A 27,589-nucleotide genomic window follows, 5' to 3' on the forward strand; every position below is an offset into this window, starting at 1 on the left:
CTTCAATCAGTTGATTCATATTCACAAAAGTTGAAGGACAATAATTGTGAAGCAGTTCATTTTTCAGTTCAAGGGTTTAATGGTTTGAGCCAACAATCACACATTTTATTTACATGAATTTAAATTAGTTAACACTGACGTGTTGGATCTCTGCTCTGAGCATATCTATAGAAGTTCAGAGTTTGCTTCGATCATAATGTTTTACCACCTTCGTTATCAGCAGGGAGGGTTTTATAGGGCCTGTGACACGATAGTGTGCGTCTGTCAGTGCTGAACAACAATCACCATAACTGGTGAATTATCAACCATAATTACCAGTACGTCTGGAAACTCTTCTGCAAAATAACGTTTTCATTAACTTAGAAAAGGATCAAAAATGTGCTTTAAAGCCTTATGAAAAGTTAATTAGTCATTTTTAAGTCCATCTGTCATTTAAACAAATTAAAATCAATAGAATTCCTAAAATCTTCCACTCTACTGTAACTGCAAGCAATGGCCACTAGGGGGGCCACAGAAGCGTTGGTCGGACTTCCCGTAATATCTTTAATCAGGTCCGTCCACAGTAATTATGACACAAGTATTTACATAAATAATGCTGTGAAATGTATTTAAAGGACTCTATGACATGAATGATTCAATGTCATTTACTGATAAGGCGGATCGTCACCCCGTTGCTTATAAATCGTTACGTTTTATTGTGGGTGTTTTCACAGATAATTGTTAATGTCTTCGTCACCCTCTGAGTCATCTTCTGGATCATCCATCTTCACCCCGAGTCCGCTGTCCAGATCGGTGTCGTTAAAGCCGACCCTCCGGGTTCTCACCCGCGGGCCTTCGTCTTCATCTTCCTCTCTGCTACCGGACGGCGGCTTCTGGTCCTCGTCCTCCTCCTCCTCCTCCTCGCTGTCCGGGATGATGACCACCTCGTCCTTGGCGTCGGGGTCGATGTCCTCCTTGAACCAGACGGACTTGTACCCGTCGTCCACGCGCCTCTCCTTGGTCAGGATGGGTTTCACATCCTTCCCCACGCTGTCGCCGCTGTCCGAGCCCGCCTGGCTGCCATCATCATCATCATCATCACCACCACCGTGCGGGACAGAACGCAGCGGCACTGAAGACTTCACTGGAAGGTCATCCGACTCTTCGAAGTGTGTCGCCGCCGGGCTCCCGGAGCCCAGGTTATCTCCATCTTCATCGTGTTGGAAGGCCTCGTTGGTGAACTGGATGCCCCCCTTCGGACCGCCTTTACCCAGCTGTGGACGGAGAGCACATGTGGGTGAAATCAGGATCAACTGTTCAAAGACCTGCAGTGGTCACCATACACCATGTGGTCAACGAAATCAAAGTGTTGGCAGATTCCTACAAGATGGAGGCGTTAAAATGGCAGCAAGCGCGTCTCTTCTACAGAGCGCTATCCCCAATAATCCCACTGGAATCAGGGATCCAACAAGTCGGAGTTTACCGAGCTCTGGAAGACGCTGGCTTCGAAGACCTTCTTCCCGTTCGCGTCCGCCTTCCGGATGCGAAACACGAGCGCCACGATGGCCGCCAGGCAGACGAGCAGCAGGACGGCCAGCGTGGCCCCGAGCGCCGCCATGTCCACCACCCCAAAGGCGCCCGGGGCGCCCGGGGCAACAGCTGCGGGAACAAAGAGGAACTAATTGCAGGAGCCGCCCCAAAAATCCAACAAAAAACGGATGAATCTGGAATCAAAACGGCGGTAAATCTTAAATTTAAGGTGTGGCTCTTTCAACAGGTGGCCAATATTACAGCATTTCAGAAACCGAACTGAACGATTTAAACCTCAAAGGAGACCCAAGAGAGACCGATGGTTTTAGACATCAGCCAAACAAAGTGCCTACAAAGGGCTCTGCAAAGTCTCCAATCATTTTGTTTTTCTGCTCTTTTGACCTATCACAAGTCTGTTAAGGTCGAGCTGGTCCGCATTGAGCTGGACAACGTGTCGGTCTGATATCCATCCCTATCACAAAGCGGAGCCCTGTGGTTGGTTGCTTTTCACGTCAACGACACTTTGTCTTTGCCCTCGAACACATTGTGAACTCGTCCACGGCAGGAACTTTAATCCCTCTCTTGAATCCCTTCGGTGGAACGCCGGAGCTCCTTTTGTTATTTTAACAGTGTATCGCGTGTTCTAACCCCACGATGATCGCTGCCATCGGAGCCTGACAGGAACATATTCGACATGACGGAGGTGCCTGAGAGGGAAGCATGGCCGCCCGTCTTCTGCCTTCACCGGTCATACTTGGATTAGTGGTGGTGGCCGTTGAGAGGCTGGTGGAGGCGGTTGAGAGGCTGGTGGAGGCGGTTGAGAGGCTGATGGAGGTGGAGGCCGTTGGGTCGGAGGTGAACACTTCCTCTGAGGTCATGCTGACGGTGGAGGACGTTGTGTTTGTGGTGTTCGGAGGCAAACTGGTGGTGGTTAGACCTAAGAGGAGAACACACTTTGAAGCTCCAAAACGCGAATGGTTCTTCACACCGGACGCAGAGGGATTCGCCCCCCTGACCCCCTTGAGTTATCTGCACAAACCTGACCGCTGGAAGTTCCAATACACTACGATCAATCAGTGGATCCGTGAGAGATTTAGCTTACATTAATTGCCGCTTCACAGTGTAGCAGACAGAAAAGAAGACAAATCTTTTTATACGTCACATACGTTTGCTACATCACTCGACCCGGAGTTTGTGTTTCTCAGACAGCATGAGAGGTCTTAATTCGGATCCAAATGAACTGTGCTGCAGTTCTTGTGACATGAGAAAAGACCGACCACAGGGCAGCGCCGCAGAGGAGACATCAAACTGATGAAAAAACACAGTCAGCTTCCCACGCAACGGGTGAGACGGATGTAACGAGGCCACACAGGTACAACATTCTGAAAAGGTTCCCGTGAAAGTTTCCAAATCAATTCTGCACCTGGAATTTGTAAAATCGGCTTTTGCTCTTGAAAGATGGGCGGGGGGGGGGGGGGGAGGTGTCTGACAGCCAGCAGCCTATTGGACACTGTTGCGTGATTGTGGCTCCCCTGCATGTATTTGATGCAATGAAGCACAGAAGGGTTCATCCTACCTGAAATCACCTCCACAAACAGCGACGCCGAAGCTTCTTCATTGTTGGTGGTGTCCACGGCCCTCAGCTGCAAGAACAAAAGTTCAATTGAAAATCCGCTCTTGTCATTGTGTGACTTGGAGGTTTGGCTGTAGATTCGTAGACTGACCTGCAGAGACAATGGGCCGTCCGCGTGGGCCTTTGTCAGGAACAAATAGCCGCCGACGATGGCAAAATCACTGCTCCCGGTAACAAAGTAGGAGATGTAGGGATTTATGCCCTGTTTTAACATAAATCCAAAGGTCAGTGCACCACAGGGAACTCTCAGCACTCAAACCCGCCACGGTGAGCATTCAGCAGACCGAGTTAACGGAGGGTTTGCCCAAAATGTTGTGTCAATGTACATTTCAGGTGTACTTTTCAACCTTAAAAGGCTTTCCGATATACGGTCTGTGTTTGTGGACGATCTCGGCTATTGACTAGACCACTAGAACCACTAGAACCCACGGTTCCACTTCTATAAATCTGCACAAAGTCAAGTTTAATCTGCTGGAGTCCTGCTCCAGGGCTTCATACCCCGGAGTAGTCGTCGTCCGTGGCGAGGATCCGCAGCGGCTCGTCCTTGGTGTTGAGCTCCGTCGCCATGACGCCCACCCCGGAGACGACGCCTTCGTACTGCAACCTCTGAAACTCGGGCTGGTGGAGGCTCTTCACCTGCACGCTGATTGTGACGGAGGTGGTGGCAAACTGGTAGCTGTTTGTCTTTTGAACAGCCTGGGAGACACATTTATGATCCGTTATCTCTCATTGAGTGACTGATTCGCCATTTCATTATGTATCGATGTACCGTCTTTTTTACATTATATTTTTAATTTGTTTTTATTTATTCGGCCCCTTTTTTGGAGTGTAAAGTAATCTTGTGTTTTTTTTAAATGTGTCAAATACTGAATACTGAAACTGACTGGCCCTACTGTCCACCAGCCGCCACTGGTTACAGCGCTAAGCAACAACAGTACAGACCAAACAGACCCGCCTCCGAACCGCGGGTCGCGTGATGGAACGTTCGTCTTTACCAGAACCGTCAGTCCGATCGTCCCCAGCTGGTCGGCCGCCTTCTTCATGGTGATGTTCCCCGAGTCGGGGTTGATCTCGAACAGATTGCCGTTGTCTCCTGAAACGGAGACAGAGGGAGCTGCTTCTACCTGCCGATCACCTGTGGGTCAGCGGGCGAGCAACAAATACCTCGATTGAACCCTCACCGCTTAAGATGGAGTAGGCCACCTCGTCTCCGATCCCCGCGTCTCCGTCGATGGCGTACAGCGGCCCGGGATCCAGAGGCAGCGCTCCGGGCTGCCGAGGAGAAAAACACCGATCGTCATCATCGTTGCGGCGGAAGTCCGCCAAGGGGCCTAAAGGCCTAAAGTTGTCCAACAGTGTAAAACCACTCGTTGGAACATAGGCTTTGTTGCGTTCCTGCTGTTTGGAAAAGAATTTGTGCGTCGTTGTGTGTCGGTGTGGAAGTAAAGGCGTTTAGGGTGAAACACTCTTTCCAGATGAAGTGTTGCACCTCTCGTTCGTTCATGACAACTCTGCCGCTGTAGCCGTTGTTCTGGCAGACAACTGCCCCCCCGACCTCGTATTTGCTGCAGGGCTGGAACCACGGCGGCCTGTTGTCCCCGTCTAAGATGGAGAGGTTGATGGTGGTTGTAGCACTGTGTGAAACACCGCCCAGCGGCGCCTCCTTTAAAAAAAATAAAAAGGAGAGGCGTGAATTGGATTGTTTATAAATCACAATCCTGTTAAATACAGATATTTAATTGATTCTGACAAAAGGGAAACTTTTGAAGCCGGCAGTCAGCAGTACTCACCACAGCGGTTAATACCAGATGGACAGTTGGGTCTTTCTCGTAGTTAAGAGGCATCTCAACCAGGAGATCTGGGTTGGTCTGTGACTTAAGCTTGAAGCCCTTCTGCAGAAATCCATCAGGACAATAAAATGTCTTAAGATCTGACCCTTGAGCTAGCAGTTTAATGCTAGGCAAAGTATCTGAGTATTAAAGATTAGACGGAAGGCAAACAACCAGAGGCTTTATCTCAATGTTGAACCTGTTGAGAGAGAAAAACAAGCAGGAGGTCTCACAGATTCAGGCGTCAGCGAGTAGGAGAGTTGTTGTCCATCCAAGTCGGTAGCAGCGAAGCGGCCCACAGTTGTGCCTACAGGAGACAACTGGGATAGAAACCATTGGAGGGATTAAAGCAGCTTCAACTGAAACCTCTCTGACACAAAAGATCCACGTAAACCTGAACAATAAAGTCCCTGTTTGAATTCTACATGGCCAGAAGTACCAGTGGAATATGATGAATCTCCTATGAGAGACTTAATAAGTTCTTCCACCTCAAACTAAAAAAACACTTCTTTCGACAGCTGTGAACAGAAGTGTTATCACGGGAAAACAGGACTAACGGGTCATTGTAAGCAGAGCATGAAATACATGTCCACATAGTTCTGGTGTTTTCCACAGCAACTCGGATGTAAAAACAGGATGAACATTGATTAATAATATTTCATTGATCTATTATATATATATATATATATATATATATCTCCTATCTGAAGGTGTATTTGCGGGTCTTACCTCATTGACGCTCACGCTGTACGAGTCCTGGTCAAACAACGGAAGGTTATCATTCAAATTGACCAAAAGTACAATGATGGTGAGAGGGAACTGGAAACAAAGAGACGAAAGCCTTGTTTAACTACTTGTTGTATTTTATATCCTGGTTTGCTTAGAACTTGCATAGTAAATTATGAGTGACCAAACATTAAGAATATGAATAAATAAGAATAAGAATATGAAGTAAAGACAAAAAAATCTGATATCCATCCCTTAGCTGCATGAAGATTCTGAGTCTGTTTATAGGATCCTATTTTGTATGTAAATAGAACTGAAGTCCAAAAGTGAATATTTCCTGCACTGTGTCAAATTTCATGTCAAATTCCTTCAATGTCCCACATACTTTCGCAATAAATGTTCCTGGTTCCTGATTCAGTAACATGTTCAAACTCTGAAGCCCATCAAGATGTTTTATAAGAACCTGGTGGCTCCTCTAGCAAAGGACCTCCTCGAGAATCAGTAAAACACCCTCAAGGATCTGTAGAACCTCCTCAAGAACCAGTAAAACACCCTCAAGCATCTGTAGAACCTCCTCAAGAACCAGTAAAACACCCTCAAGCATCTGTAGAACCTCCTCAAGAACCAGTAAAACACCCTCAAGCAGCTGTAGAACCTCCTCAAGAACCAGTAAAACACCCCCAAGCATCCGTACAAGCCTGAACAATCCCCCCAAAATGACGTGTACCTAATTATCAATCCTTTGATATCTCCTCAAGCCACTGGGGAACATGTTCAAGCTCCTTGAGAACCTGCCTGATAACCCAGTGAAACCCAGTGAATCTCTTGGACCACTTTTACCAATGCGAGACCCCAAAGAACCTCCTCAGGAACCTCATCAAAAATCTGTCTCTCATTTCAACAGTGTGAATGTTTAGAGTAAGAACAAAGTGTTACCTCCTCGCCGGTGGTCGTCTTAGTGCAGATGATATTGACTGCATAAGTTCTTTCGGTCTGTAAACAAACAAAAAAACAAGCTTTTATGCTCCCGGTACTTCCACAGACTGGTGACTGACCAGAGACGTGTCGCCTGGATCTGCTCGACGAGTCGTGACCTTCATACCTCATAGTCCAGCTTCCTGTTAGCTATCAGACGGGTTCCTTCCAAGCTGAACGGGTTGTCTGGGCTTACAGGAGCTTTGAACCCGAGGATCACGTTTTCTTCGATGGTGATCTCCAAGACCGGAGCTCCCACTACGTTGTTTTCTGTGAATTCCACCTGTGACTTTGCAGAGCAGACTGTCGGGAAAGAAGAAATAGAAGAATGAAGAATAATAATTGCATAACTGCATTCCACAGTGGTGTGCATTTAACCCATAGGCACAAGAATATTCTCAAACACACTTCATGAAGATGTGAAGTTCAAAGCATTGGTGAGAGCGGACGAGCCTCAACCATAACTTCAGGTAAACCACAGGTAAGTCTCATGGGAGCGTAGCTCTGCAGGAGGCCTGATTAGGATGAAACAGACTCACGGAGCGTCAGCCCCACAGAAATCTGAAGTTTATGGACTTATTTGTTTTCTTATCAGATGGTCCTTTTCGACGTATCGGAGCATATTTGACTGGCGGGTAAATTATTCTATTATTATGGGAGATAATAAAACCGCTTCCCATTTTTCAAACCTGTTTTAACGTTTCTTTTTCAGAAGCTCAGAAAGGACGAAACAAACACTGACTGTAGACGTTTTTTGGGTTGGAGAACGTGTCCTTTCCCCTGAACCATAAATAAGCAGCTAACGTTTTGTCCTCAACAACAAGCCGCTGTTTGATAAAAGCACCAAATTATCCCAAGATCATTCGACAGTCCCTTGGTGAGAATGTCTCCACCCTTCAGCTCTCTGGCCTCCACACACAAACTTTCTTCTTCCTGGTTCCCGCTCTCCTCGCCTTCTGTCTCCTCATACATCATGAATGGTCTGTACCACCGGTGACTGGTCAGCACACCGTGGGCTCTCTCTGGGAGGTGACAGAACAAAGCTTCAGGCGAAACAGCTCATTTCCAAACTCACTTTGTGCGTCGGACGTTGGAAGCAGAATCAGAAGAAGCCAGCAGAAGGACGTGAAGCCAGGATGAATCGCCTCCATGTCTCCGTCCCAACGGGTCTCTGCCTGTCTCTGTTCCCGACCTTTCTGCTCGGCTATATGGCTTCGGTGGACTTTTCCCCGTCGTAAAAACATACCACAGGTCTGTTTGTGCTGGGTCATAAAGTCATAAAAGCTTCTATGTGACCAGTGATCTTTATTTGATCAGTTTGACAGTGACTACAGGATCACACAGAGCCTAAAGACCCAATGAAAGCCTTTACTAAGTTTGTAATCAACTTAATTCCTTGTATCAGCAGGTCCTCTTTGACCTCATCTCAGCGTCATCAGGGGTCTCCGTTTCTGTTTTACAACCAACACACAAATACAGAAAACAGACCATAGAGTCATGTGTGTAAATTAGGGCCGGGACTCGATTAAAAATATGAATCTAATTAATTAGAGGCTTTGTAATTAATTAATCGAAATTAATCACATTTTAATTGCATAAATCCTCTCAATTCACACGCGGGCATCAGCACACATGTCCAAAAAAGTGAAATAAGGATCACAGCATAAAAGTAGTGAAATCCGCAGTTCAAACCTGCTCTCTCAGAAGGAGGGTTTGGTTGCAGTCAGAGCTTCAAACTGTATATTTTGAAACAGTTTTGAGGTTTGGTAAACAATCCCAAGGTCTAATATGAGAAACGGACACAATGAGGCATGTGCTTGAATGGCACAAGGGAACAACTGAAGGGCTGCAGGCTCCAACCTGCTGTCTGAGGTTGTGGGTTCATGCCCCTTCATGCAGACATCACTTTTGCTTTGAAAGAATTTTGAGGTTTGAGTAGCAGTCTCAAGGTTAAATACGAGAAACAAAAATGTAATTTGTGCAGCACAAGAGCTGAGGAGCTACTGTCCTTACCCTGTAGGTTGTGGGTTCAAGCCCAGTCTTGGGTTTGAGCCTACTTCAGGTTTGAGTAGCAATCTCAAGGTTAAATACAACAAACAAAGGGTTGCTTAGTGTGTGGTGAAGTAGCGCAGCGAAAGAGCTGCTGACATAAGCCCCTGCACTGCACTTGAAGGTTGTGGGTTCAAGCCCAGATGTGGAAATAACATTTAAAAGAATTTTGAGGTTTAGCTCCCATGCTCAAGGTTAAATAGGAGAATCAAAGTTACCAAAATGTGACCAGGACTGGTAGTGTAGGGGTGCAAGAAGGAGCCGAAAGCCTCTGTAAGTGCCGCCCGTGGGTTCAAATCCCGCTCCTGCCAAGTCTTGAGCGCACTACTGCGGAGGTAGTTGTGGGGGCATTGTCCCCACTGGTTGTTTCAGAGAAGTGAACCCTGGGGGTTATGCAGAAACACAAGGTGCGTCTTGAGTTATGAAGGCATTGTCAAGAATGATGAAGAATCTTTTGAATGATGATGAATTAACTAAATTTGATGTTAATTGCTTTGCTTTTAGCACTTATTAGCCATGCTACGTAGCCTATAGGGTTCCACCTTTTTGACGGGAGAGAAGGCCGGATGAGTCAGTAAAGATGAGCAGATGTGTCTCATTCAGTGGTCACACTGACATGAAACTTATTACAGCCTCTGAGGGCATTTTTCAAGACAATCACATGTTTGTCTACTTCAGGGCATCCTGCGGACAACCTTAAACTGACAGTCTGGCACAGGGTGTAGATTTGTTTACCCTTTTAGTGCATCCACCCTCCAATTCTCTGTTACATTCAAATTCAACTCACTTGTGCCATTACCAATGCAGGAAGGATGAATAGCACGGTTGATCCTCCAAGATGCACCAATCCGTCTCTGGGGCAATATCCCATTAGGATTTTTTATAAATGTGAGTTACCCAAAACTAAAAAAGGATTTAGTAAGAGCCACCATGTCCCTTGAGGGTTGAACCCAGATAAGGTTTAAAGTACAGAATTTTGGGGCATTTGGCATTAGTGACAGGGACGTGTAGGTTGCTCCATCTAAGATCATTCCAGTCATGTCATGGGAAAAAAATATTGTGAAAAAAGTCAAAATATGTAGGGTCAAAAAAGAAAAGATTTTTTTTAAATAATAGGTAAAAATGTATTATAAAAAATATATATGTACGGTCAATATATATATAATATAATATATAATATATAAAATCTAATTAATTAGAGGCTTTGTAATTAATCAAAATTAATCGCATTTTAATTGCATAAATTAAATGCATCCAGTTGCTCATCTAATACCTGACAGGAGAAAAAACTCCCAATAAAACCCTCTTTGGGGAGAAAGTTGGGAGAAATCCATAAAGGACGGAAATTAGCTTCCATCCCCAGGTTTTAACATCACATCATGACAGGATGTTAATGTGTACAGTATTTATATGATTTACATGACTATAAATTGTTATTGATTATAATGCATTCACTTCATCTAACATACAAATGTCACATCTACTATCTAACATCACATAAACTACTACATATAATATACTCATTTTGCCGGAGGAAAAGAAGCTTCCCAATAGTTGTGCACAGTGTAATCTGTTTCTTTATTGTTAACAACAGCAACACAACTAGAATTAGTAGGAGATACGCAAATAAAATGCATTGAAAAGCAGCAGTGTCGATGCACGGGACAAAAAAGTCTCAACAAACCAAGGACTTCCACACAAAGACGTCCCTCTGCAGGTCGTCTTCAACAAAACACGTGACTCCACCTGCTGCTTTTGCCGCATGTTTAGATAAAATGGGTGGACACACGCATGTACGCACGAGGGGGTGAAAGGCAGCGGGGGCTCTTACGTCTGCGCGTTCTTGCGTTTCTCTTCTTTGCGTCTTTCCTGTCTTTCGTGTCATTTAAAATTGGCCTCATTGGCGACCAGACCCGTCGCGCATTGACTTTACACAGAACCTACTCGCACCAATAGACTGATGGAACGTGATGTACGTCACTATTCATTATTTGGAGTCGGGCCTGACTACACCCTGGAACTGAGCCGGGTGAACTGAACTGAGTAGCGATTTAATAATTAATAATTTAATAACTGGTGTTCTCCTTCTGTTTTTTTTCGTTTACTCGCCTCATTTTATTTCATTTATATTTCGAGCGGGGGGGGGGTGGGGGGGGCTCGCTGTGTGGAGGGATAGCGTGGGTCCTTATTTGGAATAACCCTTACATGTGGTGTGATACTGATAAGTTGCATGTAGTTAAAGCCTCCTTCCCTGCTTGACCCCACGACCTGTCTTCAAACCTCACTAATACAAAGCATTAGTCAGCAAGCACACGGAGCTTCTTCATCAAATGTATTTTAATAACAAAGACATCCATGTTTCCATTTTAAACTGAAGCTGCATGTAAAGAGCTTGGCTTCGCTCCCCTTTCCTTCTTCTACAGGTCGGTCGGCCAGCTGTCGTAGACGGAAGGACACATGTACTGTTTCAGCAGCAGGTTCACCCTCTCCGAGTCGCCCCCCGCGCCGCTGAGGGCAAAGAACACCGGGTCGTCTTCTCAGAAGAACATTCTGACATTGAACAGTGAATCAAACGCCCCGACAACAGAACACTGATGTGACCAACAGCCAGTGACGAACACGTCCCTTTGTGTCATTGGGTTCTTTAAAGTTGGCTGCGTTGTTCATGATCGGTCGATGAGTTGACATGTGCTCAGAAAATCAAAGTTTCATTTGGAGATCAGAGTGTTGTGAAAACTGACCAGGGATCCTTTTTAAAATGTGTATTCCCCAACTGTAATGTGTCCCTGAGACCCGCTGCATGAAGGCCTGAGGAGTCTCACCTCCTCCTGACGCTCTGCATGCGGCGCAGGAAGGCGCAGACGGAGTTGTGCTTGGCTTTGGATCGCAGGAACTCTGCGTACCTGTTGGAGAACTCGATGTCTCCCAGCTGCCTCCGGCGGTCCAGACCGGCCGACAGCAGCCGCCTGAAAGTCACCGACACCAATCTACATCTGAATGTGAAGTTACAATGAACTCCATTCACAATGCAATGAAATGGAAGAAGAAACAAATTATGAACCAAGAGAGAACTCTTTCAGATAGACGTCTATGAGGAAATGACTCTACTTCTCCCTTGATTCATTCCCTCAGTAAACATTGTAAACATGAGTTTATGGTCTCAGTCTCTAGTTTCAAGTCTTCAATGCAGCATGTTGTTCATTTGGTGAATGATGGTCCTTAAAGAGTAATTCTATCCCTGGGAGGAGCTGCAGATCCATGTGTTGTTGTCTCATCACGACTAATAACCTTTTTCACATCGTTTTTCATGTTAACATTGAGATTTTGACTGTGTAGCATTAACACCTGTAACAGCTGTAAGCCCCGCCCACAGTCTTTCTCCTGTGGGTGTGACCTCACCTGAGTCGGGCCTCGAGCAGAACATCGGCGGAGTTCATCCTGGACGGAGACCACTGTGCGTCCAGCTGTCCCACCTGAGTCAGGAAAGCCTCCACCTCTTCCTCTTCCCTGAGGTCACGTGACAGGAACACAAGATCATTCAAAAAAAGGAAGGAACTAAACACGATAAAACGTTCAGTATTTAGTTTTCCACTAAATGCTGCTGCTCACGAGCGACTGATATATAAACATAATGATATCATATTTATTGTCTTTGGTGGACAGGTGAGACTACCTGACAGGCAGGGATGTGCTGATGTGCAGGAGGGCCGACAGCAGGAAGAGCTGAGTCACACTAACCGATGGCATCATGAGGCCGGAGGAGAAGGTTCAGATGGATCCTCTGGTTCGGTTCTTCTGTCTGCAGCATTGAACGAGATGTGATTTAATTATCGAGTTCACGGACGGCTTTTTAAACAATGTGGAAAACACCCTGAGAGACGGAAGACTGTTACATCACATGGAAATAATGGTGCTTCTTAGTTTATGAAATGGATCCTCAAAGGTTAACCTTGCGAGAACATTTCAGCAGAATGGAGGGGCTCAAATTGATTGATTTTCATCCAGGAATAAAAGTATTTTTTACAAAAAAAATGTTTAGTTAATATCAGCTTTGTGCAACTTAAAGTTAAAAAGATTCAGGTCTGATCTCCCCGGGCTTCAAAGTGGCTTTAAGGTGAAAAACGAAAAACTGAAAAAGCACAAACTTGAATAAAAACATGATTTAGCGAGTTTAAAAAATGAAACTTAAAATAATGCGATTGAAAGAAACATCAGATCGTGTGGTGACTCACCTGGACGGATCAGACCTGCGGACTGCCTGCTGGGCTCCAAGCCGCCTCCTTTTGAACCCCCTCGGGTATCGACCCCACCACTTTATGGGTCTGCTTATTTACCGTGTCAACACGCGTGTTAGGGCAACCAGATTTTCCGGTTGTTTTGCGCTTCCTGAAATCTTAATGAGATTATTGGGTCCGACTTCCTTAATGAGTTCTAATCACCTGTGAGAGCGGCCCGCTGTTTGTTCACATCTCCCTCAGGCCGACGCGGGGCATCGATCCCACGCCACACGATTCATTAGCTCTGTGCTTCTGTTTGCTCTGCTCACCAAAAATGTCAATTATGAGTCACATTTTTACGCTTTTCACTTTTAAATAACCTCTACTTATTAATTATATTCTGCTTAAAACACTATGAAGTTTCTCCTTCAACATATCGGTGTGAAGACAATGATGATTGCACATTATAGTGAGTTTAGAACAGCAGCAGCAGGAGATTTAAAGTTAAACTCTAATTTTAGCTCCAAAAGCCTTCAGCCTTATAAAGTGTTTGTGGGGTCAAAGAACCACACGAGAGGGAATCTCATTCTACATGTTTGAATGTAAATGTAAAATGTAAATTTGACCAATCAAAGATCTCCAAATCATGTCCACAAGCCTATTTCTCTCTTTTTAAAGGACCAGTTACAGAATAATTTCACCTTGCGCATTATGACGTTCTGAAGGAGGGTTCGAATCAACATCTCCCTCGTTAGCTTACTTTTAAAGTAAAGAAAATCCTATTACAATTTCTTCAAAAAAAAGGAAATGTCCTAATATGGGTCGTTGGGAAAAATCAATTCTTATTATAGCACATTGTAAAAAAAGGCCTTTGTGAGACGATCGGGGGGTGATGTGGAAGAGTCTTCTGTTGATCTACCGGTGAAGAGGGGAGGAGTCAGCGGCATGACGCCACAGAAAGAAAGTCAAATAGTTTATACCAAAAAATACAAACGATCGCAGGAAAGATCCGCCTGATGGTCCGGGGTCAGGGTTCAAATCCCTTCAGTGGCCAGATGTTCACAATAAATCAACAGGCGGTGGAATTGTATTTTTCTTATTTTTATTCTTGATAATTGAAACAGCTACAGAAGAAGGAAAAGATCAGTTTACATCTTAAAGGTCGACCGACACATTGGATCAAACTAGAGCTCCACGGATTGAACCGGCCTCGAAAATAAATATAACACCTGTCAGTTAGTGAGACTTAAACTGGGAGAAATGAATGCTTCACGGAGTCAAACTTTTGTAAAAACAATTTGGACTTTAAGAACTTAGGATGCACATTTTAATGACTTTTCATATGTTAAGACGAAAGTTAAATTACTTAAAGGATTTATTATTCGGAAAAATAACCCTTCATTCTATGAGTTCTACATGCTGTTAGTAAAATACCTGATGCAATCAGAGATGATTTGGTTAAATCTTTAAACTACTTGTTTAAGGCTATTACACATGTTAAGGATGTACAATCATACCACCGCAAAATGTAATGACAAAATCTATTAATATCTACACAATCAGTGGATTAACTGGAGAGAATTTAATTTGCAAGTAGACATTCAAACGTCTCCACAGTGTTGAACTGGGGTTTTCTAATGTGTTAATGTGAGGAGCAGCATGACTGTGTGCTATTGTTAGCATAGCTAGCTTATCAATGGCCAACTAGTAGAGCGCACGTCAGCAGTAAGTCATTCTCCCCAAGGCAAGATATTGTTGTGGTGTTTTACTGAATAAAAACAAGACTTGGCTTCAAATTCAGTTGAAATGATGAAAAATCAGCATTAATAAACGCAGTCAAATTAGTCGATTAGTTCCAGAGGAATTGCAGCAACAAGTTCAATGAACGTGAACCTTGACGCAAACTCCCTCAGTCGACCAAAAGCAAGCTGCTACGGCCGCATGTCTTTAGTGTGTCTTCTGTTAGCTCACCAGATAGCGGCGCTACATCACCAAGCTTCTTGTGAAGCATTAAGTCTTATGAACACCTTTTTTTTGGGTGCGACTGAGCCTTTTTTTAAGGGTCTGTCTGAATGCGGCATTAGCTGGTAGCCGGCCAGCTAGCTTGGCAGCTAGCGTGGCAGCTAGCTTGGCAGCTAGCGCGGCAGCTAGCTCGGCAGCTAGCGCGGCAGCTAGCTCTCAGCGACACAGCTAGATACGCACTTGTAGCGGACTAGCGTTAGCAGGTTAGGTGCCTCTCCAGCTCCAACTAACTAAACTAAACCTAAATCTATATACTAAAAGCACATTAAATCATAATGACATACTGCTAAATGTAAATAAATAATTATCCTCCTCTCCCAACTAACCATCACAGTCGACCTCGCGTTCACACGATTAACATGATTGTTTGCAGGTTTGAGACTTTGTCTCGACACAGCGATTAGAGACACACCCTCGGCGAATGAGTGCGGTTTTTGCGGTTACTTTGCTGATTGTGGACCGGCGGGGGTCCGGCGGGGGTCCCGCAGGCCGAGCTACTGCTTCGCATCGGGGTTGTTCACCAGCACCGGGAGCTGCTACCGGGTTCCCCCTCCGTCGGGTGGAGACCAGCTCCACGCCCGCGGAGAGAAAACGTGATTGCCCGTTAACAAACCAACAAAAGGAACAGCATCTGCAGCCCAGTGCAGATGCTCTCCTGACCGGCCAAATGGAGGTCAAGGAGTTTGGGGGGGGGGGGGGGGGGGGGCAGATACATAATACTTGCTGCTTCTAGTGAAGCAAAAAATGGCCAACATTTAATAAGCCATTCAAATCTAGAGGGTTCATCCGCTTGAAAGCAGGAATATGTTCAGGCATCACGTCCTCAACCGTCCTCACCATCTAGAGGGTTAGTGGAGGAAATGCAAGGCGGCTACATCATATATTAGTAAAGAATATGGAAGTTGTGTGCAGAGCATCTGGGTCACGCCTCGACGTGCTCAGACTATGATGCTAACGCGGGATGCTGCACCACTCGCTAACGCGCGCTAACTGCTTGCTAACGTCACGCGGAGGGTACGTTCGTTTTGGTTTTGTGCGCCATCTGGAGCATAACTGCACTCTGCAGCACTTCCAGCGATGAGGTCACGGGGGGTTTGAATGACTGGCAGGTGTCTGGCATCCTTAAAACATGTAACCCATCACTCCAGATCATTTCAAATAAAAAAAAAATTTGAGGTCCAAATGGGTTTCGAGCTCATATGAGAATGTTTGATGGTCAAAATCAAGACAAGGTCAAAAATGCAGAAATTAACAATTTCAGACTATGACGAGAAGATGTAAGAATAAAAACGTCTCTTGACCAAGACAAAAGAAAAAAGAAATAGAAAAGGCCACATCAGAGATATTTTCTGAGACGGGACTCTAACCTCGAGGGCGTAGCTTCAGGACTGGAGGTCAATTTAACAAAAATAAATCAGGCGTCAGACACCCGGCAACCTACAGCACTAAATACAATCTGAGGGGGAGGCTTCACTCTCCAGGTCAATAATGTCCTGGATTATTTCCTTGAAACAGCAGCGAGATTCTGCAGAATACCTCTGAAGCTCGGGAAAGACGATTTGAGGAAACCACATCTCACTTCCTGCCTGCTTGCCTTCTGCTTATCTCCGTGTAGTAACAGCATAACTGGGAGAACCCAGTATCCGAGGGGGCGGGGCTTATATTGCACAAGGGTTGGGGAGGTCCTCAAACACCGTTGACTCTTCGATCCCTCGCGCAAACAGTTTGATCAACTGGCAATGCACTCTGGGAAAGAGGGAACAAAATGAGGAGGTGTTTAGATTTTTAAAAAAAGTAAAAATCCACTCATGGGTTCGGGGAGAGGCTCCCAGGGGGCGGCGGTACCTGACGTCGATGGCCGTGTGGGTCAGGATCTCGCCGTCGCAGTTCCAGCTGCTGTAGGCGGGGGCACAGCCGCAGGCCGGGTGGTCGCGGCAGATCTGGCTGAAGATCTGGTGTTTGCCGTTCTCCCTCAGGTCCAGGTCCGAGTCGCTCTGGCAGTGACGCGGCGTGAAGCGAAAACGCCGCACCCGGTGGACCTCGACAAAGGTCAGGTCGAACTGTTGGGGACAGACCGAGACGGTGAGGGGGGGGGGGGGGGGGGTCCTGGGATTCAGCCTCTTCAGCCTGTGATGATCACGCGTGAAAGCAGAGGGCCGATCTAGTACCTGGTCGTCTTTGCTGGTGTGCCGTAGGAGGTGCCTCAGGAAGTCAAAGCGGGAACACTTTCGGACCAGGATGAGGTCGGTGGTGCCGTCGGCCAGGTGAGCGGCGGGCGAGAGGCCTTTGGGGCTCCGGGGACAAGCGCAGCTCATGCTGGCAGCGTTTATGGCGAGGAACTTCCCTCTGATTGTCCTCCACTCGCTGTCCCTTTCTAGAACAGATACACACCCCCCCCCAACTTGACTTTCAATAGCTCGAGCTTTTATTGTGGAAAACGTTGATATTGACAAGTAATTGACCAAAGAAAAAAATCAATACCAATAGAATAAGAGAGACAAGATCTTAATACAAGGTGGATGAGACATCGTACAGATTTATCAGAAGAAAAAGAGACGTGGGATTAGATTGACAGCTCTTATAACTACTCAGTGTATTGAATTTGAGTGTGAGGACGATCCTTTGGTGTCCCCCAGGGTTTCATTCAGGGACCACTAGTCAGACAGCTTTGGATGTGATGCAAGGTGCATTTTAAACTGCTTCCAGTCTGTGGGAGTGACGTCAAAGTGACTTTTTGAGTACAAATCTCTTGGTTCGACAGGAAGTCTCAAACCTGAGTGGGTCCCAGAATCCTAGAAGCTCCGAATGAGGATTCTTTGGACTCACCGCTGTCCGATGCCTCGTCCACCTCGTAACGCTCAGCTTTCTCTGAAAGTTGCTGCCCGTTGTGTTGACAAACCACACAGCTGTAAAAGTAAGGAAAATAAAGGTAACTATAAAAAAAATGAACCTTCACATAACATTAACAGAGCAAAACATGTTTAGCTGCTAAAGCCAATTCTGTTCTAACTGATTAAATGTTGGCTGAGTGAATCTGTACTGAACCAAAGAAGTTGTCTGTATGTGTGTATGTGTGTATATCTGTATGTGTGTATATGTGTGTATGTGTGTATATGTCTGTATGTGTGTATGTGTGTATATATATCTGTATATCTGTATGTGTGTATGTGTGTATATGTGTATATCTGTATGTGTGTATGTGTGTATATGTGTATATCTGTATGTGTGTAGGTGTGTGTATATCTGTATGTGTGTATATCTGTATGTGTGTATATCTGTATGTGTGTATGTGTGTATATCTGTATGTGTGTATGTGTGTATTTGTCACACGTCGAGTCGATGGCATTAAGGTGACACTTCTCACCCGGATCGACACCTGGCGGCGTCCCGCGGCGTTCCCTCGATGCCTCGTGCCGGCAGGTAGGACACCGTTCCCTCGTAGTAGTGATGCGTCAGGAACATCTTCACACCTGGAGACACACGTCACAGGGGGGTTGGAGGGAGGCCCCTTCGGTCCACAGGAGGGCGACAAAACCAACAAGAAGCCAGCAAAGAAGAAACTTTAAAGTATCAGGTACTGCAGTATTTTGGTTCTGACCCGAGAGGTCGTATCTGGCCGGTCCCATCCATCGCTTCCTCTCGCTGTCCGTCAGCACGTCGCCGTAGAAACCGTAACCCAGCAGCGAGACGGAGTAGCGCAGGAAGGTGTTGTTGTGGTGGACCGAGCACACGTCCATCGGCTGAGAGTCTCCTGAGCGCATCAACACAAGCAATCAATCATGTTTGTTAGTTGTTTATTAGAAAACCTTATGATTATTAATGGGTTTATCTTACGTTGTCGTTGTTGTTGTTGTTAATATTGTTAACCATGTTCTAATGTTTTATTTCTGGTTGGTATTATAATACTCCTCAAACACATGTTCTTTTCTCAGAGATGAACAGCATCTTCTTCTTTAGGTTTCTTTCAGTGCGGCAGAATTGACTTATTTTCTCTGTTAAATTTTTCATTTGGTCTTTAAAACATCTCAGATACCCAAAGTGAAATCATCCGATGTGTAAAAAAAGCCGACGGATAATCCCTACTATTCATGCACATTAAACTATTGGAGTCCCCAGAGGACGACCTGCTTTGTCCTTTAGTCCCGTGTGCAACATGTCAAACAACAGCGTGCGTGTGACGCTCGAGGCGTAGCGACGCAGCGCGACTGACCCACGATGACGTGCAGCGCGGAGGTCACGGGGTCGTTGGCGCCCACGGTGGCGAAGCAGATGCAGTCTGTTGAACCTGTAAAAAAAAAAAAAAAGAAGGAAAGCGATGTTTCGGTGGATTTGAGATCATCAAATATTTCCTGTTTAGAATATTTGCACGTTGCATCGGCGCCAATTAACCGGGCGAGCTGCTTCCGCACAACGGATGTGGACCGAAGGATTTATACGTCAACAAGAAGCACAAAAGGACACAAACAAACTGAACAAACAGAGACCCCGGTAACAGAGAGTCCTGCTCTCTGATTGGCTGTCGGCTCTTCATCAAACATCAGTTCATCATCTCAAACTGAGTTCAGGTTCGTTCATTTGTTTTATAACGTAGCGGCTTTTACACAGTTACACATTCACGGAACTATAGGTAACCATAGCAACGTGATGGCTGCTAAATTTACCCAACGATCCCTACGACCTCCTCGAGGGTTCAGCGAGCCTCAGCGACTTCTTCCACTTTGACGCCAGAGTAAAATCAAGCAAATAAATAATAAAAGGCGCATTTAGGTGTTTCTGACCTGCGGGAATGATTCCGATGCGAAGCGAGCCGGGCAGCAGCGCTTCATCCGGACAGTCTGGATCCACGCCGCCGTCCACCTGCGTCCTCCAGATGAGCCCGTGGATGATCTCACTGAACATGCCGTCCCCCCCGACACACACGACCCTGAGCCGGGGCAAAGGCAAAGGCGCTGTTTGTATTTATTATGTTTAACGTCCCTACAAAACGTGGAAAAACAGCAGCCTGACAAGAAGCGTTCAGGTCCGTGCTTTTATTTTGGCGGGTCGTTCGCGCTCCCGTGGCGTAACGATCAATTGGTCAGTGAAGGAAGTAAACTCTCACCCGTCAAACTTCTTCAGCTCCGCCTCCGTCCTCAGGTGGTCCCTCGCATAATTGGCGCGCTCCGTCACTATGACAACAAACCCACAGCCATCAGACGCGTAACACGGGGAGCCCCGAAGAACAGGAAGCGGGGGAGGCGGGACGTACCGATGACCTGCGTGGAGACGCCGGCCTGGGCGAACAGCGGCGCAACCTTCTCCTCGTAGACGCGCTTCCCCTTGCGCTTCCCGCTGCACGGGTTGATGTAGACCAGCAGGTGTTTGGGTCGGCTGGCTGTAAACAACAACAAAAACAACAACGTGACTGGCGTGTCCGGCCCGAGACCACGTGTGCGCTGGCGTGACGTCGTACCGATGGCGGCGAGCTGCTCTTTGATGCTGCCGACCCAGTGCTGACGCAGCGCCCCCTCTGGACAGGTGAAGGTGACCTCGGCACACCGCCAGCGGTGCTGCTGGCGCCTCTCGACGTACAACACTGACACACACACACACACAGACACACACACATACACACACGTTTCCATGTCTGTTTTCAGGTGTATTTCTGTGGAATGCGTTTCTCGATGTGTCTTCACGTGTTCCCATGTGCTCGATCACATGTTGTGTGACTGCGTTTACCTGTGAAGGCCTGCCTGCAGTCCTTCCCTTCACTCTCTCTGATCTTTTTCCAGCTGCCATCGTCTCTTCCTCGGCTCTCCTCCTCTTCCTCTCTGACGGAGATGATCTCTGACACTGGCACGCTGTGTGACACACCTGCGCGCACACGCACACACACACACACACACACACAGCTCGTTAGCGTTAGGGTCCACCTCTCGGAGTATCAGAACCACAAGTGTCATGTGATGGAAAAATGAACGAATAACTAATAACTGAGTGGGTGTGAGGGACGTTTTGGGCTTTCTGGAGTGAACATATCCAGCCTTGCGTAAGCAGATGTCCCACATCCAAACGTATGTGAGGCCTTCGGATCTCCTAAGCTGCATGTTTTTGGGACGTGGGAAGAACCCGGAGAACCCGGAGAGAACCCGCGCCGCCACACGGAGAACATGTGGCCAATCAGATGTCGAGGGTGTGGCTCTTCCTCTTTCTTCACACGACAAGATGTTGAATGTTAACAGGATACAACGTGCCATGTTTAACGAAAACATAAAACATTCATCTACTTGTAACGCCACAAGTTCAAACTGAGGGAAACATTAGTCATGTGACTCCGTGTGAGAGAGAGAGTAATCTTTAAGGGTTCCTCTGGAGGAACATCTGATCAAACCGACAAAGCACAGGAATCCAAAAACTAAACTACGCATTCCAAACAACAACCAACACAGATCCAGGAGCAGCGGGAGGACGCCGTGCTCATGGATATCTGAAACTTCTACTTCTCTGAAGACAGCAGTTACATTCCAAAATGTGAGTTTAGATTCCAGACGAATGAATGAACTAAAAGGTAACGGCAGCAGTTTGAGTGGTCAGGTGTTTCTTTAATGGCGTTCAGCACTGTGGGACATAACTGCCTCAGTTTGGGCTCACAGATCAACCGTCAAAACACAGAAAACACGTTCAACAGGAACAAAATAAAACAGCAGCACCACAATCTCAGCTCCACCTGCAGGCGGCGGCCCAGTGCATTGTGGGAGGCTCCTACCTGAGTCTGGTCGCCAAGGGAACCAAAGAACACAAAACCCTGCAGGAGAACCACAAGGTACCTTTTGTATTTATCGATTGGAACCTGCAGAGTACCTGAAGTTATAAAAGTGAATTTACTGGTGTATTCTTGTCTGATTTGTAGGCCCCTGGAAGTATTAAGTAGTAGAAACAAGTACAAGTACCTTAAAGCTATACTTAACAGTACTGCTTGTTTACAACTCTCAAGTACTTAAATATAGAATAGAAAACGTTCGAGCGGATATAAGCACAAACATTAAAGTCTATGTCCAAATGTAATTTAAAAGTGTAGATAGAGGAGTTTGAGAAGAACAAAGCCCCCGGTGACCTCCACACGCCGCGTCTACCGTTATGTAACCCGGATGTATCGCGTCTGGCTCATTGTGTAATGTTCAGCACGCCGCCGTGTGTATGTGTGCGTGTGCGTGTGTGTCCCGCGTCTGTCCTCTGAGTGTCCTCTGTCCGTTCGGCGTCTCGCTCGGGGTGTTTTCAAAGGAGGCCGACGGTGCGGCGGGTCTTACTGGGTCTGAACGGGTGGTACACCGGGCCGGAGGAGCCGCGCCGCTTCCAGGTCAGCAGGGACCGGCTCAGGCTCACGTCGCAGGCCGCGTTCCCGACGTGGAGCTCGGACAGCAGCAGCAGCCTGCCCGGCCTCTCCATCTGCGTCCGTCCCCGGTGCTTCTGCCCGGGGAGGGGGGAGGCTGTAGGGGAGGGGAGGGGGGGGGGGGGGGGTCGGTTACCTTTGTCCGCTCATGTTTTTCTCTGTGTGCGTCGGAGACAACAACAACAACAACAACCGAATGTCACGAGCTAACAGCGGCGGGACGTCCGCGGTACGAAGTGCGTCCGAGTAGCGGAATTCGGCCGTGATGTTTTTTTCTGACAGATAGCGGTTTTCTTTCCGGAAGTAGGAGGACCCTGGTGTTGCGTTCATGTGCTGCTAAAAGAAATCCGTTTTTATAAATATTTTGTATTTTTTTTAAATGCTCACAATAGATTAAATATTAAATATGTTTGGATAGTTTCGGTCTGATTTTAAAGACAATGTATTTCTTTTTTAAAACACCTATCCAAAGCGAGTTACGTCTCTTTTGGATAATATTGAAAAAAAATGTGTTATTGAAAAAGTTATTCATTTCGATATATTAACATGTATGCTTTAAACATGTCTGTGTTCAGTGGGGATATAAACGGAGATTAAAATACCTTATGTCTTTATATAGGTTTTTGTATCAAAGCAACGTACATGCGATCCCATCTCACTTATTGATTCTTTGTGTTTACGTAAAATAGTTCATAATTCCAACATTTTATACAGCACTTGAACGCGCAGGGATGTGTGGCGTGTGTTGTCCCCTACGTCATCACGTCGTCTTACGGTTCCAGTGAGAGGACGAACAGGGCTCCTGTAATTAAAAAATAGGAAATCATTGATAATCCAACATCCATCCAAGACAAATACATTAAAATAAAGTTTTATATTAATACATTATCGATTTCCTGCCTTAATATTCTGCCTAATTACTTTGATGTGGACTTTTTGGTGACAGCTTTGTAATTAAAACGTTTCAAGCCAAGTTTAAATTGAATTTTCTTTCCATTTGTGAGAATAACTTTCAACTGGACAATTTGATGTTTTCAAAGACATTTTCAGGGCTTTCCAGTACGGGAAAGCTACCTGCAGGTTTGTGGGATGTGATGTCCTTCAGAGACAGCAGGAGACGCTGCAGCTTCACTCACTGCTCTCTCTGTGTGTGTGTTCATGTGTGTGTGTGTGTTCAACTCAAACTTTTGACTCTGGAAGGTATGAATAAATAAAATCATTGATTTGAAATCTAACTAAATTAAACACCTGTCCAAAAAGCCTGAAGGTAAAACAGCCACTCAAGTCTTCATGATTATTAACACGAGAATCACTCTGGATGACACTTCAACTCCAGACTGAGCAAGATTCCTTTTTCAGTGTCTAGAAATGACTTTGTTTGGAAAAATATAATTTATAACGAATGCAGGTAAACACAAGCAAATTCTGAAGTTGACTAAACAGGATCCATATAAAGCCATTTCTCATATTTTAAAGCATTTGGCTGAGACTTAAGTTGCATTTTGAAAGCACTACTTGGGGTATTTCCATAGTGTGACATTAGTAACTTTATTTCCACCCTCTCACCAAGAGAAGAAGACATTAAGGCCACATTTACTGAAGGTAAAATAAAAGTAAAATTCATGAAGCAAAGCTGCTGAAACAACTGAATCCAGCAGCTTTATCACCAGCTCTGACGGCCATGAAGAGTTTGTGGTTCAGTCATTTGAAAGGTGATGGTGGAACTGCACAGTAAGCAGGTTTTAGCGTTTCTCTCTGGATCATGTGACGGAGATCCCATGAGCTGTATTAAGACTTAAGCTCCACTCGGATCACAGGAGACAAAAAATAATTACCGCGCCATGCAGGGCGCCATTGAAACAATACATTAGCTTTCTGATAAGTTTGAGCCAGTCAATAAAAAGGGACTTTGAGTCTCAGGTGTCAAACAGCTTTGATTTATTCTCAGTAACAAGGAGTTTTTAAATCCAAATCAACAGCTTCAGTGTTCTAGTTAGTAACTTTATTTCCACCCTCTCACCAAGGGGGCGTCGGGTTGCCGTAGAGGTTTCTCCTTCACTGTGATCGGTCCTACAGCTCGCTCCTCTTCCCACTGAGCTCCTGGAGCAAAGAACAGCAGTTTAACGTTACAAACACCAAGTCAAGTCAGAGGGTTCACCCCAAACATTTTATTAATGTCTCGTTTGCAGCTTAAAAATAAAGCTTTCCATTATTAAAAGGTCAGAAGGCATAAAAAGGATCTAATGCATCAAGTATTCAAACTTTAGCCTAATCCTCAAAGTTGCTCAGTACAATAATACATTGACAAAGGTCCATCTGGTTGTGGTGTCCACTTACCAGTCTTAGTCGCATGACCTTGGCTTCCTGTTCCACAGTCTGAGTCACAGCAGCTACAGGCTTTATGGTTGCCACTGGCCTCCCTCCACCTGTCGAACAAAGCACCGCCTCTTACGGTCACACTAAAGAAAAGCCTTTTTATCCCTGCAGGGGTCGAACTAGGTTACGATAACATTTAAATAAAGTTGCTGGACATCTGCTCTGGAGCGGGAGAGGCAGAATGCATGCTGGGAGTCGTAGAGTCTCACCCGTTGGAGAAGGAGCAGGCCTTGTTGGTGGCATCAACAGGTACTGCAGCTACCGTGGCCCTCACGTTGCAGGTGATGTAGATCTGCACAGACACAAAGGGGGGGGGGGGGGGGGGGGGGGTTTAGTAGAGTTAGTAGCCATGGTCAGGTAAATTCTAACAGGCAGGAGATCTCTTCTCACCACGCCGTTGCTGTCCTGCTGGAATTTGAAGGCCTCCAACTGGAACTGCAGCTTCTCGTTCTGCGAGCGCGGCAGGAACCGAGAGCTGGAGCCGGTCAGCTGACTGTCGAACAGACACCTGAACCGCAAACCAACAAACCCTAAAAATACTGCACTTGGGAGGACGAGTCAGGTTTTATTATAAAAAAGGAGCCGCTCCGGTGGACCCACCCGCCATTTCCCAGGAAGACGTAGCGAGGGACGGTGTCGACGTGCGAGAGCGTCGTGGCCACGCAGCGGTCCACCGTCACTCTGAGTGGGACGTGGTGAAACTGCCGGACAGATACCTCGAACTTCATCATGTCGCCCAAGAAGAACTCAGCGGCTGGACGAGAGAACTGCCAATCATCTGAGGAGGGAGGGCGGAACGAAGAGTTAACGCCAAAGCATTGTGGCGTCCAATAAAAAGACCAACTGAGCCTGATGGTAGAAAAGGTACAAGTGAATTTATAGAAACAAGGTTGAAACGATGGGCAAGTCTCGTAGGATCTCAGAAAGGCTGCACCAGGGAAGCACTGATGCAGTTTGAAGAAACCCACCGGTCACGAGTTTGATGGAGAAGTACAGCTGATCCTCAGAGGCACTGGAGCGACTGAAGGGACTCAAGGTCGGAGTCAACACCGCGCTGCTCACGTCCTGCTTCCTGAAACGGTTACAGCCTCAGCAAAGAAACGTGTGGCAGATTGAACATCCAGATAGACCTTCCAAAAACGACATTTTCTGGTTCAGCCTGGTAAAATGTGACCTGTGGTAGTGACACTGGATGTCGATTGCGGCGTCTCTGGCTCGGGTGATTTGAGTGGAGCCCAGAGGGCTGGGAGAGTAGAGCAGCGTGAAGACGTAGACGAACGAGTCCTCAGACATCTGAAACCCCCAAAAATTAAAATTACGGTCCACCAGAAAGACTGTTAAAATAAACATTTTGGGGTATTTAGCTGCTGAAGACAAACACCTCCTTCAGGAGATGGTGGAGACCAAAAACAGAGCTCAAAGCAGCAAAGTCTCAATACTGAAATTATCCACTGTGTCGATGTCAGTGCTAAACTGAAAGCCTTTAATGTGTAAAATTCATCCCTTCACATTAACCCCTCACCAGCAGCTGGCTGCCACATCCGTGCAGCGGGGACTCGAAGAGCAGGACCTGCCTCTCCGGGTCGTCCCCGGTGGCGGGACATCCGCCCAGCGAGAGGTCTGCAGACAGGACCGGTTCGCCCACCCCCAGCAGGTCCTTCTTGGCCTCCACCCAGACGTAGTTCTCCCCGCAGATGGCGGTGATGCTTTCCGCCGCCACCGGAACCTTGACCTCGAACTCCGGCGGGAACCGAGGCTCCTCCTCGGCCGGGTTCTCTGGAAACCTCCAGGACAAGCGTTCCTCACGAGGCGGAGTCTTCTGGAACGGAGCTGGGAGACGACAGGCATTACAAGGAGTGCAACTCGTTGGTCTTCATCCCTTAGGAGCTCTGGAAAAAATAAAAAATGTACCTGAACGTTGATGGTTTGGATTGGCCTGGTGAGTCTTCCACTTGAAGTCCTGTGCGGCTGAAAAGGCTCCAAAGAAAAGGCATAACACGATCGCGCTGTACATGGTCATGCTGTCAGTCTCCTCTGGTTTGCAACACACTCGCCTGTGCAGCAGATCAAGGGTTGTAGGGTTGGTTTCGGCTCCTCTTCTCCCCGCCCCCCCCCTTTTGATTGACTTGATTGCTCCCCAGCTGGGCCTCGTTCACCTGCAATAAGCTGACTCACCTGAGCTTGATGTAAAACACACAGACCGTTTGCAAAGGTGCCAACTCTGATGGAGCCGTTCTCCACACGTCATGGTCCTCGCACCTTTGACCGCATGCAGCCTCCATGACACATGTAACATGTCAACACCCCTTTTTACTCAAGTACAATGCTTATACGGCTGTATTGCAGATTTTATTGTGAAGCCTGTGTGTGTGTGTGTGTGTGTGTGTGTGTGTCGGGTAATTAAGGTCCTGATGGAGTTCATCCTGTTAAAATTGTTTATGAATCATTAGAAGCAGAAGAATTTGCTCTCCCTCACGTGTCCTTCATGGAGATAATTAGTCCAGCCAAGGTCACAATAATCATGCGCACACACACACACACACACACACACACACACACGCTTTCCTGGTGATGAAGGTCTGAAGAGGGACGAAGAAGAAAAATGAGAAGAGAAAGACAAAAAGAAGGACAAGAAGTAGAACATTTTTGGTGTATATGTACTTATATGTATTTATATCCATAGTTCATACTTGATTTCATTTGATGAGTTTCCAAAATTAAATGCATGCAAATGCATTAAATACTCAAATATCTGTAAAATATGAATACATCCACCTATAAACAAAGACTTTGTAAGCTATCAAAGAAAATTATTGATAATTTATCTGGAGCAACTAAATGTATGAATAATATTGATTATCTATCAATCTCTAAAACCTTAATA

The 27,589-nt window shown here is 46.2% G+C and overlaps 3 protein-coding genes across 7 annotated transcripts; all 3 read right to left on the reverse strand.

Annotated features, from left to right (window-relative positions):
* Positions 1-57: 57 nt before the first annotated feature.
* Positions 58-7,872, reverse strand: cdhr5b (cadherin-related family member 5b). Of its 4 annotated transcripts, none has more exons than XM_037451271.2 (15): positions 7,748-7,872; positions 6,800-6,975; positions 6,634-6,690; positions 5,701-5,790; positions 5,205-5,291; positions 4,933-5,034; positions 4,632-4,805; positions 4,324-4,414; positions 4,138-4,235; positions 3,641-3,838; positions 3,234-3,344; positions 3,086-3,152; positions 2,264-2,446; positions 1,463-1,638; positions 58-1,253 (listed from the first exon to the last, which is right to left on the reverse strand). In XM_037451271.2, exons 1-15 carry the CDS (start codon positions 7,821-7,823, stop codon positions 708-710), a joined length of 2,232 nt encoding a protein of 743 aa, XP_037307168.2. In that variant the 5' UTR covers positions 7,824-7,872; the 3' UTR covers positions 58-707. The 4 variants fall into 4 exon arrangements, with proteins under 4 accessions (XP_037307168.2, XP_037307167.2, XP_062418850.1 ...); XM_037451270.2 differs by having other exon boundaries at positions 1,463-1,641; XM_062562866.1 differs by having other exon boundaries at positions 2,255-2,446.
* A 6,151-nt stretch (positions 7,873-14,023) lies between these two features.
* cerk (ceramide kinase) lies at positions 14,024-22,657 on the reverse strand. 2 transcript variants are annotated; one of them, XM_037451862.2, is made up of 14 exons: positions 22,247-22,657; positions 21,706-21,744; positions 20,679-20,813; positions 20,413-20,535; positions 20,209-20,334; positions 20,062-20,128; positions 19,739-19,884; positions 19,171-19,245; positions 18,559-18,711; positions 18,325-18,430; positions 17,787-17,866; positions 17,129-17,334; positions 16,806-17,020; positions 14,024-16,706 (listed from the first exon to the last, which is right to left on the reverse strand). In XM_037451862.2, the coding sequence occupies exons 1-14, from the start codon at positions 22,383-22,385 to the stop codon at positions 16,619-16,621; spliced, it is 1,698 nt and encodes a 565-aa protein (XP_037307759.1). In that variant the 5' UTR covers positions 22,386-22,657; the 3' UTR covers positions 14,024-16,618. The 2 variants fall into 2 exon arrangements, with proteins under 2 accessions (XP_037307759.1, XP_037307760.1); XM_037451863.2 differs by lacking the exon at positions 21,706-21,744 and having other exon boundaries at positions 22,247-22,656.
* Positions 22,658-24,213: 1,556 nt separating this feature from the next.
* Positions 24,214-26,725, reverse strand: LOC119196163 (zona pellucida sperm-binding protein 3-like). The gene is made up of 9 exons (XM_062563004.1): positions 26,617-26,725; positions 26,228-26,535; positions 25,880-25,998; positions 25,674-25,777; positions 25,306-25,483; positions 25,096-25,213; positions 24,915-24,997; positions 24,667-24,755; positions 24,214-24,429 (listed from the first exon to the last, which is right to left on the reverse strand). Exons 1-9 carry the CDS (start codon positions 26,723-26,725, stop codon positions 24,332-24,334), a joined length of 1,206 nt encoding a protein of 401 aa, XP_062418988.1. The 3' UTR covers positions 24,214-24,331.
* Between the last annotated feature and the right edge of the window lie 864 nt (positions 26,726-27,589).

This window comes from Pungitius pungitius, chromosome 6 (assembly GCF_949316345.1).
Source record: "Pungitius pungitius chromosome 6, fPunPun2.1, whole genome shotgun sequence".
Classification (NCBI taxonomy): Eukaryota; Metazoa; Chordata; class Actinopteri; order Perciformes; family Gasterosteidae; genus Pungitius; species Pungitius pungitius.

Bases quoted from the DNA above. Each gene is read 5' to 3' on its own strand.
- LOC119196163 (XM_062563004.1), bottom strand. From the start codon at position 26,725: ATGACCATGTACAGCGCGATCGTGTTATGCCTTTTCTTTGGAGCCTTT. The intron at 26,536-26,616 runs GTACATTTTTTA...GTCGTCTCCCAG, and splicing joins TCCAAACCATCAACGTTCAG to CTCCGTTCCAGAAGACTCCG. The intron at 25,214-25,305 runs GTGGGTCCACCG...TTTGCGGTTCAG, and splicing joins GTCTTCCTGGGAAATGGCGG to GTGTCTGTTCGACAGTCAGC.
- cerk (XM_037451862.2), bottom strand. From the start codon at position 22,385: ATGGAGAGGCCGGGCAGGCTGCTGCTGCTGTCCGAGCTCCACGTCGGG. The intron at 21,745-22,246 runs GTAAGACCCGCC...GTTCTCCTGCAG, and splicing joins GTACCACCCGTTCAGACCCA to GGTTTTGTGTTCTTTGGTTC. The intron at 16,707-16,805 runs GTACCGCCGCCC...CCTCTTTCCCAG, and splicing joins CACACGGCCATCGACGTCAG to AGTGCATTGCCAGTTGATCA.
- cdhr5b (XM_062562866.1), bottom strand. From the start codon at position 7,823: ATGGAGGCGATTCATCCTGGCTTCACGTCCTTCTGCTGGCTTCTTCTG. The intron at 6,691-6,799 runs GTATGAAGGTCA...GTTTGTTTACAG, and splicing joins ACAGGAAGCTGGACTATGAG to ACCGAAAGAACTTATGCAGT. The intron at 3,839-4,137 runs GTAAAGACGAAC...TGTGTCTCCCAG, and splicing joins CGATCGGACTGACGGTTCTG to GCTGTTCAAAAGACAAACAG.